General features: G+C 36.3%; 1 protein-coding gene across 1 annotated transcript; it reads left to right on the forward strand.

Annotated features, from left to right (window-relative positions):
• Nucleotides 1-1,126: 1,126 nt before the first annotated feature.
• On the forward strand, nucleotides 1,127-18,042 carry LOC147566373 (mediator of RNA polymerase II transcription subunit 23-like). Its single transcript, XM_086652867.1, has 22 exons — nucleotides 1,127-1,161; nucleotides 1,197-1,536; nucleotides 1,644-1,687; nucleotides 1,968-2,067; nucleotides 2,718-3,677; nucleotides 4,973-5,207; nucleotides 6,495-6,712; nucleotides 7,039-7,252; nucleotides 8,198-8,478; nucleotides 10,944-11,027; nucleotides 11,407-11,501; nucleotides 11,631-11,793; nucleotides 11,870-12,115; nucleotides 12,366-12,536; nucleotides 12,637-12,750; nucleotides 12,935-13,060; nucleotides 14,688-14,836; nucleotides 15,564-15,804; nucleotides 15,879-16,653; nucleotides 17,113-17,294; nucleotides 17,491-17,594; nucleotides 17,694-18,042. Exons 2-22 carry the CDS (start codon nucleotides 1,444-1,446, stop codon nucleotides 17,896-17,898), a joined length of 4,800 nt encoding a protein of 1,599 aa, XP_086508993.1. The 5' UTR covers nucleotides 1,127-1,161; nucleotides 1,197-1,443; the 3' UTR covers nucleotides 17,899-18,042.
• The last annotated feature ends 1,953 nt before the right edge of the window (nucleotides 18,043-19,995 follow it).

Genomic DNA, 19,995 nt, shown 5'->3' on the forward strand with positions numbered 1-19,995 from the left:
CTTATATCTCTCTCACCTACTCTCTCTCTCTCTCTCTCTCTCTCTCTCTCTTTCTCTCTCTCTCTCTCTCGAACAGTTACTGTATGTGTTGTTGTTACAAGCACTCAAACCTCCTATATATATATATAGTATATTAAACCTCATAATAGGAAATCCTAAACTGTTTAGGAAAGCCTAAACCGCCTCTAATTTGTGGAATCCTAAACCGACCCAATTAGGAAAACCTAATCAGTTTAGGAAAGCCTAAACCGCCTCTCACACGCCGCATAAACAAGACGAGTTAGAATGTTCATTATATACCTTTGAAATATCAAGCTACTTTTGAAATATTAGTAAAAATATGTCATTTCAAGTGATAATAGGAAGAATACTAATAATTATTATTATTAATTACCCTTATTGTATTAATTAAAATAAAAATCATCAAAATGTCAATGAAAGTTTCTCATTTTTTTTTGTTGATAAATTTGGTTCTATTTTTGCACTTGAATCCACCAAAATGTCGATGAAAGTCCAAATCTACCATCCATGAATTTGCAAATGCCACTGTCATTCGCGAATTTTGAAATGTCCGTGATTGAATGCCTCAAACATTTTCAGACTTTAAAATGTCAGTGATTGAATGTCTCGAACAATTGCAGACTTTGAAATGTCCGTGATTGAAAGCCGCGACATTCCCAGACTTTGGAATGTCATTCAAAGTCATCATTGACTGCACCCTCTTAATTTTTAACCAATGCTCAAAACAAACTTTAGCTTCAAAGTGTCTTTGTAAATCTCCCGTTAAGTCATCCTAACAGCAACAAAGTGCAATTAAAACATTACAAGGTTGAATTTCTTTAGGAAATCCAGGAAGCTACTTTCCAACACCAACATTTACGATAAACAAATGCCTTTCTTGAGTTCGTTATTTTTTAGAGAGAGAATGAGTTCGTTAGTAACAGTAGTTTAGGATCAGACTAATGATGTATACAATACTTTAATTCTCGATGTAGATGCTATATTTGGTCATAGAGTACGAATAAGAGAGGAGCATCCATCGACAAAAAATCACCCTAAGATAATTATTTCATGGTTATTAAGAACGAAACAAACCAGATGGTTCTATTTCTCAATCTTTCTTACTGAACCAATGTCGAAAAGATTTAAAAAGTCCAGACAGTGGGTCATTGTTGAACTTTCAACACAATACTTAGACTTTATTGGGTCATTGTTGAACTTTCAACACAATACTTGACTTTATTGATTTTGAAGGGTGAGAATCCCCCTTTAGGCTATATTTCCCAAGGGAAATCAATTTACACCCTTTTCTCGTGTAATCTCTCCACTTCTCTCTCTTTTACGTAAACAATAAACAGTTCTCTTTTCCCTCTCTCTTTCTCTCAGTACTTGGACTGTATCAGTTCTTCATCATCGCCAACTTGAAGTGGGGAACAACAAATTATGGATCAAAAGCAAAGACCAGCTCCTCCTCGAACTTACCAGTTCCAACCTGCTCGTACTGCCATTATTGATCTCTTCAACCTCTACCTTGGGGTATGCAACTTTTCTTCCTCTCTCTCTCTCTCTCTCTCTCTCTCTCTCTCTCTCTCTCTACCTCTAAGATGAATCATTTATTCGTATTTATTTGATTTTGTCTTCAGAGAAATTCGCGCCAAATTTCTGAAGACTCAGTCGGTGAAACACCGTAAGTATTGTTAATTCCCTCTTCTACTGTTTCTTTCATCGTTTAATTTGTTTAGTAACCATTTTTAATTTGATTTTGGTGATTTGGGTTTTTGTTATTGAGTTTGGGGGTTTAGGTTTCAATAAGTTTCAAGTGAAATAGTGATTGAGTGAGAAAAAGTTGTTTGCTTTAACTCAAAAATTTAATTGATCACTGTGATGTTTATGAACCTTGTTTAAATTTACTTGCTTTAGTGAATGTATTGATAATTTATTTTTTCTGAACAAAAATTTGCTTTTAGGAACAAATATCAAAAGAGGGTGACTGCTCTTAACAGAGAGCTTCCTCCACCAGATGAGCAATTTCTTTTTGATTTTCAGCAAATTCAGAGCCAGTTCCCAGTAAGTCTTGAATTTGTTAATGTTGTATCTTGTCCATGAAATCCCCATTTCCATGTTTTATTAGTTCTCCTATTTAACAGAAATGCTATTAGACATTGAAATCCAGCTTTTACTAAATTTAGAGAAACTATTAGTTTGTGCACAACTGCACATTCAATTGAATAGCAATTTGCAAGGAGTGGAGAGGCAGTACGTATTGTATCGTTAGGCCATGAGTACTCCTTGGTCACGAGAATTTTCTTTGTCAAGGTGGGACTACTCTCCCATAAACATTGTTAAGTTGTTTTGGTGAGAGGAAGGAGAAGTCATTTCATGTGTGTCATGACTCACAATGTAAAGCAGTCACAAGGACAAGACACGATTTTCATACGTTATTATGTTGTTAATGTCTGAGGAAATTTCTTCCTCACTTTAACTTAATAATAATATTAATAATGGAAGGGAAAATAGAATATTAGAGTTTCTAATGAAACACCATCTAAGCAACGTGTAGGCGGGATGGCCACTCTAGTATTAACTGGCTCTAAAGTGCTTGAAAACAGGAGCTCTAACCTGAATTATCAATGAATTATGATTTTTCTCAAAAGGAGAAACAATTGAAAACAAAAGAAAGATTCTGACTGCTATATCCATATTTGCATATTTTGTAGGATCAGGAGCAACTTCGTGTGGCGACTGAGTCGGTTCTTACTTCTTTAGTTGTGCAATATAGCAGTCACATACCAAGAGCAGAGTTTCTTCTTTTCGCGATACGTAGATTGTACAGCATAGATTATGTAAACTGGGATACGTTCTTGCCTTCTCTCCTTTCTTCTGTCTCTTCAGCAGAGACTTCATTTGGAGAAGGGAGTCAACAAGGACCTGCTACCCTTTCATCCAGTGGTTTAGCACAATCTTTGATTATGCCGTCTTCGAACGCAGTTCCTTATTCTTCTACTTTTCATCCTTCAAATCCTGCATCCCCTTTGCCTTCGATGCATGGCATTGGATCTCCGGCTCAGTCTGCCACAGAACCATCAGCTTGTGCAAATGGATCGCCCGTAAAATCCTCAGGACAGAGGGTCAATCCATCACTTAGAGATACTGCTATAAGCCATCTACGTCAGGTGTCTTGCAAGATTATTTTAGCTGGGCTTGAATCCAACTTAAAGCCAGTTACTCATGCAGACATATTTTCCCATATGCTAAATTGGCTGATTAACTGGGATCGTATACACCAAGGGGTTGACGAATTTGATGGTGCAAGAGTTCGGACTCCCGACAGATCTCTGAGGCAATGGTTACATAGTTGTCTTGATGTCATTTGGCTGTTGGTTGACGAAGATATATGCCGGGTTCCTTTCTATGAATTACTTCGCAGTGGCTTGCAGTTCATAGAAAACATTCCTGATGATGAAGCCTTATTTACTCTTATTTTGGAAATCCACAGGAGACGAGATATGGTTGCTATGCACATGCAAATGTCAGATCAGCACATTCACTGCCCAACTTTTGGTACATATCGATTTTTATCTCAAACTTATCCAAGTATTGCAGGGGAACCATCGACAAACCTGCGATATTCACCAATCACATATCCCAGTGTTCTAGGAGAACCCTTACATGGAGAGGTGGTAGCCCTTTTTCTTGAACTTTCCTTTTTTCCCTTTTCTTTTTCATTTTATTCTTTTTCATATCACCCTAAATAATTTTTTTTTTAGTTATCTGTAGGTTATATTTCTTATAACAGTTAGGTTATTAGTTTAAAATGTCTATCGAGAAGAAATTATGCTGTAGTAGATTCTTTATGTGAAAAACCAAGTGGTTTTCAGGACGTTATTTTAGTTTGGTCCCATTACTATTCCAAATAACAAGAACAACTGCTATAACTTTCCGGGGAAAGTCATTGTGATGTAGGACAAGAAAAGGGAAAAGGCATTGATTGAGGACTAGAAAACATTTATATAATAAGATAGATAAGTACTAGTATCACACAAGTAGAATCTAGAAATCACTTCTTGATGCCTTAGATATCACACCTAAGGGCGGGTTTGCATCACACAAACTAGAAAGCTGAATACTACACTTGGGCAATGAACTCTTGTGAGTTAGGGCGTTAAATACTTTTGACCACACCTAACAATACCGGAATATTTAGAAAGCAGCAGCAGTTCCGCAAAGACGCATGTGGATTAGGCCCACATAAGTCAACGTTAATGGCTGGTGTTGCCATCCATCTCGATCACGTTGTGTCGTGGATTACTAGACTACTAGAGTCCAATACACAGGATGGCAGGAGCTTAGTGAAAGGAATAACTTTATCCCATAATTTTGAAATTTGGTATCCAGGTGCATCGTTGTAGCATGGACAGAATTTAAGATCTCTTTGATAAGTAGGCGCATATCCTGGAAATTCATTTTTCTAGGAAGAAGACTGAAATCTATGTTTTCTAACTCCCCAGAATATCAGTTACCCTTAATAAGACTGTTCATGTGGTTGTGCATTGTGTGCTTCGTTGATTATACGTAAAAAAATGTTTGGTAATACGAGAGAGAGGTAGACCTTTCCTTAGAGGCTAATTTGCATTTTGGAGTTTGGAAGAATAAAAATTTGTATGTAAGTGTATCCACCAAAATAAGCTCAAACTAATATATTGAGATGAAATTGCTGGTGACAACTCAAATGACCTACCAACAGTATTTATATTCCCTCAATTTTGAGAGTGGATTCTTGGTAACAGATGGTAATTCGTAAGATTTAATAGTAATTTGTCTTTTTTTTTTTTTGTTTTTCTTGAAGGAACTTACTAGGAATACGTCAATTATTGCTGCTTGATTTAGGGCGAGTTTTTAATCATTTGATAGGCCTGTGAGTTGTGACTGGCTTGTTTATTGAGTAGTTTTCCTTTCTACAATGTTGATATAGGACCTTGCGTCTTCTATTCAAAGAGGGAGTCTGGACTGGGAAAGAGCTCTTCGTTGTGTGAGACATGCTCTTCGTACTACCCCATCACCTGACTGGTGGAGGCGTGTGCTTGTTGTGGTCCCTAGTTATCGAAATAATGCTCAAGGACCAACTCCTGGTGCAGTTTTCTCTTCCGAAATGATTTGCGAAGCAACCATCGACAGAACAATGGAACTGCTGAAGTTGACAAGTTCAGGCAATAATTCCTCACTTTCTACCTGATGCGTTCATTGGACATAAATTTTGAAGTTAACATTATTTCCTAATTCTGTTTGAATATAAATGAAACATTTTGGCGTTTCTGCTATTATATTGAGTATGGCATATTTCCACCAAACTGACCAAAATATTTCCATATTCCCGGTCAACTGACAGGAAATTTCACTTACCATTTTCCTTTGTATTTGTTTGATCCCTGACTGACTGAAGCGATCGAACATTTCAGTGAATAATAACTTTTACAAATCGTCGAAGAAAAGAGTATAAAACTTCAATAAATTGGATACTATGTCAAATTTGAGCAAAAAATTACAAAAAGCTGCAATGGAGAAGAGGTTCGGTTACTAAATAATCATTCTCTGACATAATATAGAGAGAGAAATGCAAAATAACCCAAATGTACAGTAGCCTGTAAAGAGACAAAAAATGCCTCGTAAACTCCTATCTTTCAATTTTATCTCCATCCTCATCTCAAGTTTTATGCATCACCTTCCATATCTAATTCGTTAAAGAACAAACTGTTTTCTGATGTGTTGGTTAGTTAAGGATATATCCTTTAACTTCTTTTGTTTGTGGACAAGACATGAAGAATTGATTCACTTCATCTTCTACATCTTTTTTTACCTATAATATTGATAACACACTAATTGAGTCTTAATAGCAGAACCCAGATGTGAACTTTTTCAATAACATACAAGTCCATAGTTACAGTGAAGATATTCATCCTTAATTTTTTTGCGTAGTACAGAAACAATTTTAATCTTGCAATTGCTTACATTGTTTATGGGCCTACCATGAGATGATGCAGAGGTCTCGGAGTATAATATATCCAATATGTATGTAATTTTGTTACTGGTTTCCTCACCATTCGTAACCAAACTATTACCACAAAATATTTCTCTTTCCAGCGAGACCAGAACATATACTGAATTACTGATACACCTAACTCAAAGTTTGATACCTTAATTGAGGCAAGTGTTGATATGTGAGTTTCTGCCATTGTAAAGGAGAAATGATTTCTGTGGCAACCATCGGTATAACCAGAGAATTGCTGAAGTTGACAATTCCTTGCAATAGTGTTTAACTTTATATAATTTTTTGCATTTTCCACATGATGTAAATCCTTGGCACGTTAGAATTTCCTCTAATTCTGTCTGTCTGAAAATAGATAAAACAGAAACATATGCACCCTAATACTTCATAGGCCTCCCTTCCATGTTACCACTAATTTTAGTCTGGTTTCTTCCCAATTGATTCTTTGCAGATACATTATGCTGGCAAGAGTGGCTTATATTTTCAGACACATTTTTCTTTCTCATGAAGAGCGGTTGTATTGATTTTCTAGATTTTGTGGATAGGCTTGCATCTCGAATTCTAAAGAGTGATCCTCAGATTCTTCGGAGTAATCATGTCACTTGGCTGCTTACACAAATAATTCGTATTGAGATCGTCACAAGTGCCCTAAATACCGACCCCAGGAAGGTTCACACCAACCTTATTTTAATTACATACCCTTGCTCATTGTCTTTCTGATTTATGGGTTTGACATGTACGTTTTTGGCCTCTACCTGTTTCTTGACTTTGCTGCTGTAATGAGTATATAACAATCTTATTCAGAATAATGTCACTTATTGAGTTATAGAAACAAAAACAAAGACTGAAGACAATTACAAGGACTTCCTATTTTTCTTCATAGTAAGCCCAAGTATAATAACTTACTCATCGACATGCTTTGGATTGCCGTTGTCCCTTTCACAATTTATTATATTTGATGCAATATAACTGTGTGTTGAAATTCTGTTTGTTAGGTGGAAAGTATAAGAAAGATCCTATCTTTTCATAAAGAAGATAGAAACTCTGATCCAAATAATGTTACGCCTCAAAGTACACTGTTTGATTTTATAAGCAGTAGTCAGACTCTTCGCATCTGGTCGTTCAATACTTCAATTAGAGAATATTTAAATCATGAGCAGCTTCAGAAAGGCAAGCAGATAGATGAATGGTGGAAGCAAGTAACTAAAGGTATACTTGTGTTAAGTGCTGGGACACTATTTTGTTAATTTAAGAGTGAAAATTGAATCAGAATATTTCTTGTGGCTTCGCCTATCTGGTGCCATTCCTGTCTCTGCTATTAATGTGTTAATTTAAGAGTGAATTGAATCAGTATTTTGCATGCATTTTGTCTTCTCATGTTCTCATTATGTTCCAATATCTTAATTCGTTTGGGGACCCATGCTTGTTCTTCACTTCTTGAGACCATATTATTATGAATTACGACCCCTTTCATTCTCACGGTGACTACAATGGAACAAATCAGGTTTGTACTGGTATCTCACAATCTGTCTTGCGACACGTGGCTGGTTGAACTCGTCTTGAAACCATTCCCACTTTGAGAAATGCGTAATAGTGATCTGCTATTTATCGTGGTTACCTTGACGCTGTTGTACTGGAATACGGCTGGAAAATAGAAAAAGACACTCTCTTTATAGTTCTAAACTGCTCTTGTTATGGTTGCATTTAACCAGAGAAAGCTAAGTCAAATAAAATGTCATGAAAAAACTCCTCACGATCTTTATGTTGTGCAGAACTCCATTGCAAGCCTGAGTAACTATGATCCTTGGCTACTGTTTTTGATGCTTGTATGTAATGTGTATAACTGGTATTTTTATACTCAATTCCCAATGAATGAGAATTGGTTCCGTTCCATACCAGAGCTTAAGAAATGTCTATGGCAGGATATTGGGAACTAACACTAAGTACCTGTCTTTTTATTTCTGCAAAATATTTGACTTTGCAAAATACAAGTGTAGTTGTTCAATACAAATTTTTTTCGCAGTCCTCTTAAGAATGATCACATTCCTATTCGAGGATCAACTTCTTGCCAGGGTTGAAGCATGACGTAATTGTACAATCTTTCTTAACTCTACAGCTATATCAGACTCAAGACATTTTTGTTTTCTATTGCAGGAGAGCGTATGCTTGATTACATGAATTTGGATGATAGATCAATTGGAATGTTTTGGGTTCTTTCATATACAATGGCACAGCCTGCCTGTGAAGCTGTTATGAATTGGCTGAACTCTTCTGGAGTTACAGAACTGTTACCAGGATCAAATGTGCAGACAAATGAGAGAGTAACGGTAATGCGAGAATGTTGCCCAATTCCAATGTCACTGTTATCTGGCCTTTCAATCAATTTGTGTATAAAGCTGAGTATGCAACTTGAAGAATCTATATTTATTAACCAGGTATTCTCAGTCGTAGTTCATTGTGCTTCCTTTCTTGCCTGTTAGATTATTACTTTTGGATGATGCAATGTATATTTTGTGATAAAAGTTCATTAAATTCATTTCATGATGATTATCTAATCTAAGAAGCACCTTCTAAAGGTTGTGTACTTGTGTTTAACAAAAGATATACTTTTTGGAAGAGGTAGACATTCAATAAGAAATCCAAAGTAAAGAATAGTACACACGGTTGAGCCTGACTACAAACAAATTCTGGTACTGGTAGGTCAGGCTACTCTGATAACATATAAGTTAATGTGTGAAAGTGAAACCTTAGGAGTCCCAGTTACAAAAAAGTCCGTGTGGGTCACAGGATGTTCCTAGCCCATTCGAATAAGGTTCCCTTGGTGCAATCTATGATTTCTGTCTTAGGAAGGGATATTTCCTTGAAGATATTTTTGTTCCTCTCTTTCCAGAGGCACCACATAATGGCCGTGGGGTCAGATTCCATACTTTTCTCCCTACCTTTGGTTTCTTGAGGTTCTTCCATTGTTCAAGAATATCTGAAATGGTTCTTGAGTAGCACCAGCTTAAATTCAGAGAAATGCGTGAAGTAGCTCCAGATGTACGAGGCAGTATTGCAATTAATGAGGAGATGATCGACTCTTTCCTCCCGCACTCTGCAGAGATCACATCTGTTGATCTAGATTGCTCCCCGTTTCCTAAGCTGGTCAACTGTCTGAAGTTTTTGATGCACAGCTGTCCATGGCGTGAAACTTACCCTCGGGGGAATCGGCTTTCTCCAATTCACATGATTGGTGGGGAAGTCTCTACCTAAGGTGTCCGAGTATAGTCTCTTGTAACAGTTTTTCACCAGAAGACGAAAGATCATCTTATTCTTTCTCTTTCCAGACCAATATATCCTCTGCTTCTGCAACAGTGATCCCTCTAGAACTGTAAGAAGCGCAGCCATGACTGGAGTTTCCTTTCTTTAAGGTTTCTCATGGTATTCAGGTTCCAAATGAGACCCTGTATGGATGTCGACATAAATTAGTGTACTGTCCCTTGCTTGTGCTGGATATAGAGTAAATCGCTGGAAATCTGTCCTCTCGGCTAATCTCCATGCACGAAATATTATCCAAAAACAAATCGTGTTGCCTCTACATAGCTTCCATTTGGTGATGCGCTTCGCCTTTGGATGTCTGGTGTGGATATCTCAACACACTCTGCTGCCGTAGTTCTCTTTTGGTTTCTGCGATTCCCACCCACCTTTGTGTTCTCCATATTTGTCTTTGACGACTCATCTCCAAAATTCTTTTTTCTCAGTGCCAGACCTCCATAGCCATTTGGAAAGAAGAGCATCTTTTATTTTCTCTTAAATACCGACTAGTCGTCAAATGGTTTCTCTTTTGCATCTTCTTTCAGCTATTGTTCATAGTTTGTACAGATTTTGTGAAATGATTATCTTCATATCTTCTTGTTTCGTAAGTAGTGTTTCTGGTAAACGGGTAGCTAATATTTGTTAGCCTACCCCTACTGCATATAATTTAGTTTGTGGAATTCTGTAGTTGTTCCCCTAATACGCTGGGTATATGCATTTGATTTGTGCTCAGCATTCTAGGGTTCTAAGAGAAAAATCATAACTCCAGTATGGCAGTTATGAAGAGTAGTCAGTTGTGACTCACTAACAACTTAGAGTGGGTGAACTTACTGTCGGTAAATTCTGTAGTAATCTGGCTGCTGTAAGGGTATTCTTAACCAGTAGTACTATCCAAGGAATAAAATTACGGTTTCGGTGGAAATTTCGGTCAGTATCGAAATGGAAACGTTTCGTAGAAATATTTCAATTAGTGTGGAAATTTTACAAATCCATGGAAATGATAGAAATACGATGCAATTGTTTATAACAATATTATTAAACCATAATGAAGCATAAAGTCAATTTGGGCAGTTAAGTGAGGGGGTAAATCATTCAAATAGTTTAAAAAAATTCAGAACATAACATAAAAATCAAGAGATATTTATGAGAAATGAAGAAGAAAATGAAGATGAAGGAATAAATATGTTTTTAGTTTCTCCGGGTTTTTTGCTAGATTTCCATTATGTCAGTGGAAATTTCCATCATGTCGGTGGAAATTTCGAAATTTCCAACAATTTCGGTTGAAATTTCCATCATATCGGTGGAAACTATGCAGGAAATAGTTAAGTGTTGTTTCGTGCACCTAATCTAAATTTAGGAAACGCTTCGCGAAATTTCGGGAAGTTTCATTGCTTGGTACTATCACATGCTGGTTTCTGATAACGATAACATGTTCTCATTTTTCTATTTGAAAGGGAAATCAGTTGTGATGCAACTACCTTGCGGCAACTGAACTTTATTTTGTTGTGAAGCTCTAGTCTCTCAACAAAACTCTTTCTTTCTAGTGTTAATTTTGTATCACGTAGCATTCAGCGTCTAATTTTTGTTCATTTTAAATTATTTGCAGGTCATCCCGAGCATTTCAATGGTGGAAACATATGTCAGATTGTTGCTAAATCACCCCCAATCTTTATTTCGGCCTCATTTCGCTGTAATTTCATCTACTTCTATGTTGGCCAGTGAGATATTTCTTAGTTGGCGAATGATCATTATTTATGTATTTTGAAGCAAACATGAGTGATTGTTTGTTTGCTAATGCCAATTTCATAAGAACATGTTGAACACATGGCCAACTTTCTTTAGCAGTGAAAGAGAAGAAAGTTTCTTCTTTAACAATTTAGGTGCGATGCTAAGTGGCAAATCATATTCCTAGTCTACATCAATCTTTTTAAAATTTGTTAGTTTATCATGTTATTGTTTGTACTATTGGAAATACACTTGTCAAGTTCCCTTCACAACACATTTTGTTTTTTCCTTATTAGTCGTTGACTATGTTTCATTCAGTTTAATCCAACAGACTCATCTTGCAGAGTTTGGCGCAGAGGAATCCCTCCATACTGAGCAAGCCTGGAGTATCTTTACTCCTGCTGGAAATACTTAACTATCGTTTACTTCCTCTTTACAGGTGATCTTTTAACTAAAAATTATGGTTATCCTATTCCATGCTTCTGTAAAGGATTGACAACAAAACCATCTTGTGAAGATTGTAACTTGTTCCGTGCGCTGTTTCTTAAGGCGGTCCTTTCTTTTGTAGGTACCATGGAAGAAGCAAGGGGTTAATGTATGATGTCGCAAAACTAATTTCTATGCTAAAAGGGAAACGTGGAGAACACCGCGTATTCAGATTGGCTGAAAATTTATGCATGAATCTCATCTTGTCACTACGCGATGTTTTTTTGGTTAAAAAGGATTTGAAGGTGAAATATTTTATGGACTTCGATCTATGTAGTTCTCTTCTATATTTTGGTAAAATAATTGGCTTGTTTTTTGTAGGGTCCAACTGATTTTACAGAAACATTAAATAGAATAACAATAATGAGTCTTGCCATCACTATTAAGACTCGTGGCATTTCCGAGGTTGAGCATATGGTTTTCCTTCAACCTCTTTTGGAGCAAGCAATGGCGACTAGTCAACACACGTGGTCAGAGAAAACATTGCGTTATTTTCCATCTCTTATTCGCGATGCTTTAAAGGGACGTATGGACAAACGAGGACAGTCTATTCAAGCCTGGCAGCAGGTTTGTATGGATAAAGTTAACAATGAATATCTTTGAACCCATTGTTCTAGAGAAATTATCAGGTTCGAAGTCATTTAAAGATCAACATATCCTACTAAAAAAGTTGGTACTTGTCATATTTTAGAAATCTGAGATGAACATGACTCATTAAGATTGATCAAATGGTTGTGATTAAGGCTATGATAATGATTTTTATCTTAATTTTTGGAGATGCCACTTCATCACAATTATGCATTTGTTACTTTGGCAGGCCGAGACAACTGTCATTAACCAATGTACACAGCTGCTTTCGCCCTCTGCTGATCCGACATATGTTGTGACCTATATTAATCGTAGTTTTCCTCAGCATCGACAATATCTGTGTGCTGGTGCTTGGATTCTTATGCAAGGGCACCCTGAAAGCATTAATAGCTTAAACCTTGTATGACTCTGCAGACTTGTCTCACTTTTGCATACACGTTCTTTTGTAACTTAATCCTTTTGCTTTCTACTAATATCTTAGTTAAGTACTTAAATTGCAGGGACGTGTTTTGAGAGAATTTTCACCTGAAGAAGTGACATCAAATATTTACATGATGGTGGATGTTCTTCTTCATCATATTCATATGGAAATGCAGCAGGGGCATCTCCTACAGGTCTATTAACTGCAATTGTTGATAAGTAAATGAGTCCTAGGGGACCATTATATGTAGATACCTACTAGGGGTAATCATGAGGTTTGAAGGGGACTGAAGATTATGGTTCCAGTCTCAAACTTTCAGAAGATTATGAATTTCACAAGTCGCAACTAATTTTGCTTCATTTCTGGTTCCCTTTCAGGACCTTCTATTGAAAGCTAGCGCGAACCTTGCTTTCTTTATTTGGACACATGAGCTACTTCCGCTAGATATTTTGCTTTTAGCACTTATAGACCGTGATGACGATCCTCATGCATTGCGAATTGGGGTATGTTAACTAAGACCAAGCTTCTTTTTATATGTCCTTTTGTATTAAAAGAATAGCTAAAGCTGTACAAGTGGTTGAGTAATGTCTACTGAAATGTGTTAGCTGAAAAATCTGACGTTGATATAAATCGTTTTCCTACGATATACCCTAGTTAGCTTTGTCGGAAGTTGGATGACCCTAACTAACTCCGTTAGATGCACTCCACTTTAAGCATTCAATTATTTACTTTTAAACCATGTTTAAATTACTTTAGTTTGTTTACATGTTGCTTTAGAGCAAAGCATGAAATTTTGGTTTGTGGTGGAAATCTTGGTAGACATGGAAATTGAAATATTTCGATCATTTCAACCGAAATATTTCGAAATTTAATTCCTTGATAAGGCATTGTTAAGAGAAACTTGGTTAAATATCGATTTCAATGGAAATTTCTGTAGGCATGGAAACAGAAATATTTCGGTATATTTAAATCTAAAAGATAAAACGCATCATATCTGAGGTAACAAGGTGCCAAGGTTTACTAGATCTGATTTTTTTTAATGTCTTATTAGTCTAATCAATATGAAGAGCTCTTAGTAATTTGAGGTTAGAGTTCGACTTATAAGTTTTTATTTCTCTGTTTCATACCACTGAAGGTTTATTTGGTACTCTGTTCTAGCCAGAAAACTAGATAATATTATCACATTTGAACCTTTGTATTAAGATTCAGTTAACACGTTCACATTGGAGTGGTTTTAAACTCACAAGGTGCTACCCTCATCTTATTCATCTCAAGGGCTTGTTTAGCTACAATTATTAGCATGGTCAACTTTGGCAATTAAATATTTCCTTGTGGTTTAAGTTCGAGGTGGAACCTAGTCAAGTAGGGGAACATGATGTAAACCGATCTCCTATAATGCACCCAACTGTGATCCTGAATGCTAATTATTTATGATTATTCCCATGGAGAAAATTTATTTACTTTCTTTGTTATTTATTAGTTCTTCTGAGTTCAGAAAGTTTATGCAAATTTTTTCCGTAATAGCTGTTGGGAGAATTTTGTTTAGGTTCAACTTATAAGTTAATATTTTTTGTTTCATACCACTAATGGTTTGTTTGGTTCTAGTTGTAAGTTATAATTAAGTTAGTTATTAGTTCTTTAGAGTTCGACTTTTACGTTATTATTTATATGTGAAGGTTTCTTTGGTTCTACTCTGAAAAGTAGATACTATTATCACATGTAAACCTCCATATTAGGCTTCAGCAAACCCGCACGCATTGGAGTGGTTTCAAACACATGGGGAGCCCCCCTCGTCTTATTCATGTCACAGGCTTGTTTAGCTACAATTAGCGCGGTTCTACTTTCTCAATCAAGTATTTCCTTATGGTTTAGTATGATTTCTAGGATATAGTTTGAGTTGCATTTACGTTAGGGTTGTTCAAGTTATTGAAGTTTGTTTTTCAATTTTAATTCCGATGTATCTAGAGACTCCTTTAAATGCTAGTTTTGGAGTTGTTTGTTGTTTCTACTTGAAATTTTCAGTTTTTATTTCAAAGTGCAAATCTCTATATTTGCTTTCATCTACTCACTACTCAGATATATGGTTATGGAAAACTTAGAAAGTTATATTTATGGCAACGCATTTTGTAGATAAGTCTACTTGACAGGCAAGAACTTCAACAAAGAATCAAGTTATTCTGTATGAATCGTGGGCTTCCCGAGCATTGGCTTCATACAGGACTTTACAAGCGTGTTGAGTTGCAAAAAGCTCTTGGGAATCACCTTTCTTGGAAGGAGCGGTATAACTTACAAACTACTATCTATTTCATGCACACATATGTCAAGCACCAATCTTTATACTTGTTATTTGAAACTAAAAACATCAATCAAGCTGATTGGAGAAAATCTCTGATCTTGTGAAGGATGTGTTTGTGGAGTTTGTACACATCCAACTCAAAACCAATTGGTAATAAATGGGAGAGGTCCTGTATATTTATATATTGATTATTGTTGAGTGTTGGCCAGGGAACTTCCCTTAGTCCATGTGGGACAATTCCCACGTGTCTTGTCGTTACACCCAAATCAAAAGCATTGGGCATGTTACCTGTAGGACATACAGCTATTAGGCTTATTATGTGTAGGGCTTAAATCTGGTACCATGTTAAGTTTGTTACCGCTCAAACCAAAACCAATATGCAGTTAGATGGGAGATACACTAATTATTTGATCACGAGACTTCCCTTGGTCCATGTGGTCTATTCTCACCGCCTTCTTCAAAATTGTGAAACTCTAACAATAGAGGTACTAGTCAGTGACATTTTTAGCTATCCAACTTACTAACTCTACTTCAGTTTTAAAGTGCATGCAGTTAATGCTATTTTCTTTTCTATTCATGCAGCCTTTTCACTGATTCAATTTTGCATTTCTGGTCTAAACTCTACCAGTATGGTCCTTTATGATTTAGATGAAGCACACATACAACCATGCATAAGTACATCACTAACTTGTGTTTATTGTTCATAATAGGTACCCTCCCTTCTTTGATGATATTGCAGCTCGTTTGCTTCCAGTAGTTCCTCTAATCGTTTATAGGCTCATCGAGAATGATGCAACAGATATAGCTGACAAAGTTTTGGCTCTTTATACTGCATTTCTTTCATACCACCCCCTAAGATTCACATTTGTTCGGGATATTCTTGCATATTTTTATGGTCATCTTCCAAGCAAGTTGATTGTACGAATACTAAACGTACTTGATCTGTCCAAGGTATTAGTACTGTTATCTCTGCTTATTCGTCTCTTCTCTTTTCTGCCTTGTTCTGACTGTCAAATTATGTCCAGATCCCATTTTCGGAATCATTCCCTCAGCACATCGGTTCATCAAATCCTGCAACATGCCCACCTCCAGATTATTTTGCGACTCTTTTATTGGGTCTTGTGAATAAAATTATACCTCCTCTAAGTTGCAAATCGAGATCCGGACCAATGGGAGATGCTACAAATACTCCTCTTCGTGCTTCAAACAACAAAACACCAACACCGTCTCAGTCAGATACAACAAATGCTTCGGAGGGTCAGAAACCATTTTATCAAATCCAGGATCCTGGTACTTATACCCAGCTTGTTCTGGAAACCGCTGCCATAGAAATCCTTTCGCTTCCAGTACCCGCTTCTCAGATAGTATCTGCACTTGTTAATATAGTTGTTCATGTTCAGTCGACACTGATTCAGTCCAGCAATGGCTTCCAAGGAACACAGAGTGCTGTTAGTCAAGGTTCCGTTTTACCTAATTCCCCTTCTGGTGGAAGCACAGATTCAATGAACACAAGTAGATCAAATCCCTCAACTTCAGGGATTAACGCGTCCAACTTTGTTTCAAGAAGTGGTTATACATGCCAACAGTTATCTTGTTTGATGATCCAAGCTTGCGGTCTTCTATTAGCTCAGCTTCCTCCAGATTTTCATATCCAGCTTTATTTAGAAGCTTCACGTGTAATTAAAGAGTGTTGGTGGCTCACAGATGGAGAACAATCACTAAGTGAGCTAAACTCTGCTGTTGGATATGCTTTGCTGGATCCAACATGGGCTGCTCAAGATAACACATCGACTGGCATAGGTCTCTCTCTCTCTCAAACCTTAATTATATACTGAACACTTCGATTTATTTTGTATTTTCCGTATAGGTAAACTTTTAGGTGATATAGTATTTTTTTTATTGTTGGCCTTCAGTGTCTCAGTTTATGACTTTAAACGCAAAATATCTTCCATTTCTTACCTTGGTGCCATGAAGTTCTGTACTTTTAAGATAGATTTCTTCAACGGAACAAGAAAAAAATAGAAAATACATTAGGAAGTAGGTGCATTGTCGCTACTAGAGCTCTCAACCTTTCTAGCGTTTTCCCCATGAGGCCTAATTGATATTGAAATTCTGATAGAAAACTTGCAGTTGTTTTTATGTATTAGTTCTATATATATTTATATATATATATATATATATATATATATATATATATATATATATATATATATATATGAAGTCAGTCTGACCTTTATTACGTAACTGTCTTATTTCCAGGCAATATAGTTGCTTTGCTGCATTCTTTCTTCAGTAACCTTCCCCATGAATGGCTTGAAGGGACACATGCAATCGTTAAGCATCTTAGACCCGTAACTTCCGTGGCAATGTTGAGAATAATTTTCCGCATAATGGGGCCATTGCTTCCTAGGCTCTCCTTTGCTCGCCAATCATTCATGAAGGTACATAAATCAGACAACATTTATGGTTCCTTCTCTTCTATTGAGTTATTGATCTCTATCAAATTTATCACCGTTAAGACCAAATTTGCTTGTTCAATCCTTCAATCAGTCGGTTCTAAATGTGTGTGCAGGGACAATCCATCTTCCCCATATTGTTCACGATAATGATTTTCATTATTTGTTTTTCATATTTTAGTTCATAGCGTTGCTATTCAATGTAATGGCTGACGTCTTCGGGAGGAACTCACAGGCGTCTTCTCCAACTGAAGCTTCAGAAATAACAGATATTATTGATTTCCTGTGAGATGATCCTTCTCGATCCTTTCGCTTATATCATTAGTTCTAATTGCTCTCTTCATTCAAACCCATCATCTCTAATCACTTTTCCTGTATTTTCAGCCACCATGTTGTCCTATATGAAGGACAAGGAGGACCTGTACAAAATAGCAGCAAACCAAGACCAGAGATACTAATTATATGTGCGAAACTAATGATACATTTAAGACCAGATGTGCAACTACTTCTGTCCCATTTAAGGACTGACCCTAATTCATCCGTTTATGCAGCTAATCATCCAAAGCTGGTCCAAAATCCATCCCAGTAGTAACCCTTTCTTCTCCTCCCTTTTACTTGTTGATTTTAGGACTTGTAAAAACTTGTTCAATTTGATTTGTAAGCAATACAAGTTATATATACTATGTGTTGGATGATATTATACTAATTTACTATACTAAGATAAGATTGTACATATTTCTTGTTCTACCGACAATTCTATTAAGTTTGAACACACTTCAGTCTCAATCTCGAGCTGCTGATATGACATGATCATTTGAGTTTGAACTTTCTTTTTGTCGGTCTTCTCTTCATCACCATATTCTCAGGCTCTCAGTTGTTCACTACCAGAAATGTAATTGATATTTCCAATTTTCGGCTCGTGAAACTCCAGTGCTTGTGTATAAAAGTAGACGTAACATCAAATGTCATTGCATCGGACAAAATACTGTTTCATAATTCATCTTTCAAAATGTGCCGTGTCATTTGATATTATGCGGCCGCACATATCCATTTGCAGCTGACATTCACATATCAATGGCATTTTACATTAGTTTGGTTTTTGCAACGTGAGTCAGGCACAAATCAGATATTTTTTTCTCCCTAACTTGACTTTTTTCGGCTGATTTCTTTTTCAACTTAGGACTGATTTCACACTAAAACTATACTTTTTGGGGTTGATTCCTAATTTTCTATAAACTCAATTTGCGATAGTAATTGCAAGTAAATTCAACTATCAATTAGCCCTCTAAGGCATGGAATGAAACTTCCCGAAATTTCACGGAAATTTCGCGAAACGTTTCCTAAAATGAGATTAGGTGCACGAAATAACACTTACAATTGTTTCCTGCATAATTTCCACCAACATGATCGAAATTTCCACCGAAATTGTTGGAAATATCGAAATTTCCACCGACATGATGGAAATTCCGACCGACATAGTAGAAATCTAGCAAAAAACACCAGAGAAACTAATACTAGAAACATATCCCTTCCTTCGCCTTTTTCATCTTCATTTCTCTTAGAGCTCTCTTGATTTTTATGTTATGTTTTTAATGGCTTCTAAATCTATTTGAATGATTTACGCCTTGACTTAAACTGCCTAAATTGATTTTATCTTAGTACCACACCTGATATAATTGTGTAATTGACGATACCTTCTCAAACTAACATAGTTTGTTAACTATTAACTATTATAAATAAGAATGCTAGCTTTTAGGTGTTATAGCCAAAATTTATTTAATTTACCCGCGGAAGTAACTGTGTAATTGTTAATACTCCCTCAAACTAATAGAAACATCATTTTTATGCTTCATTATGGTTTAATAATCTTGTTATACATAATTGTATCATATTTCTATCATTTCTGTAAATTTGTAAAATTTCCACACTGACCGAAACGTTTCTACGAAACGTTTCCACTTTTGGACCGACCGAGATTTCCACCGAAATCGAAATTTCATTCCTTGCTCTGAGGTAACTCAATATCCCCCAAAGAAATTCCAGATGAATGTGACACTTGAAGAATGAAAACCCAATTTCACAAATGAAGTTTCCCAAATTGTTAGGTATTTCAACTAAAACGTCTTCAAGTCATTACTATACTTTGAAAAGTCACTTGCGCGTTCGGGCCCAGGCGTGATGTTAGAAGTCATTGGAGATTTGGAGTGATGCAATTACCAAGTTGATGTTTGACATTATATATTACTTATATAGTATATACACGAGGGTATTACGATATGTATATATATACGTATGCATCCTCACTAAGAAAAGCAAAACTAGAAATGGGGTTGTCCTCAGTATTGAGTTTTTGCTGCTTCATCCTTCTCCTAATCCCTCTAGTCTTGGCCAGGTACCTTAAAGTTAATAAAATCTCTGAGCTCAAAGTAGTATACTATAAATATAAGTATATAATTTATTACTATTAATTTTCTTTTTTGATCAACCGTTATCTAACTCACAATTTCATGTGTAATGTGAAAGAGAATCCTTGCCTGCCGCCATCTGACATGAATATAAGTTTCTTTTTGTGCAGGACTTCCAGTGCAGGATTTCCTCCACCCCTACCAGAGAAGACCAAGGGTCGCTTCTGGTATGACCCAAGAAAACCACCACCATCTCCTGGTAGCCGTAATCCTATCCCATC

Source organism: Eschscholzia californica, unplaced genomic scaffold (genome assembly GCF_041429995.1).
Source record: "Eschscholzia californica isolate CP2 unplaced genomic scaffold, dmEscCali1.0.p SCAF_1, whole genome shotgun sequence".
Classification (NCBI taxonomy): domain Eukaryota; kingdom Viridiplantae; phylum Streptophyta; class Magnoliopsida; order Ranunculales; family Papaveraceae; genus Eschscholzia; species Eschscholzia californica.

Excerpts from the sequence above, each read along its gene's own strand:
- LOC147566373 (XM_086652867.1), top strand. The coding sequence starts at position 1,444 with ATGGATCAAAAGCAAAGACCAGCTCCTCCTCGAACTTACCAGTTCCAA. Across the intron at positions 8,479-10,943 it reads AATCTATATTTATTAACCAG|GTCATCCCGAGCATTTCAAT; the intron begins GTATTCTCAGTC and ends AATTATTTGCAG. Across the intron at positions 17,595-17,693 it reads ACAGATATTATTGATTTCCT|CCACCATGTTGTCCTATATG; the intron begins GTGAGATGATCC and ends CTGTATTTTCAG.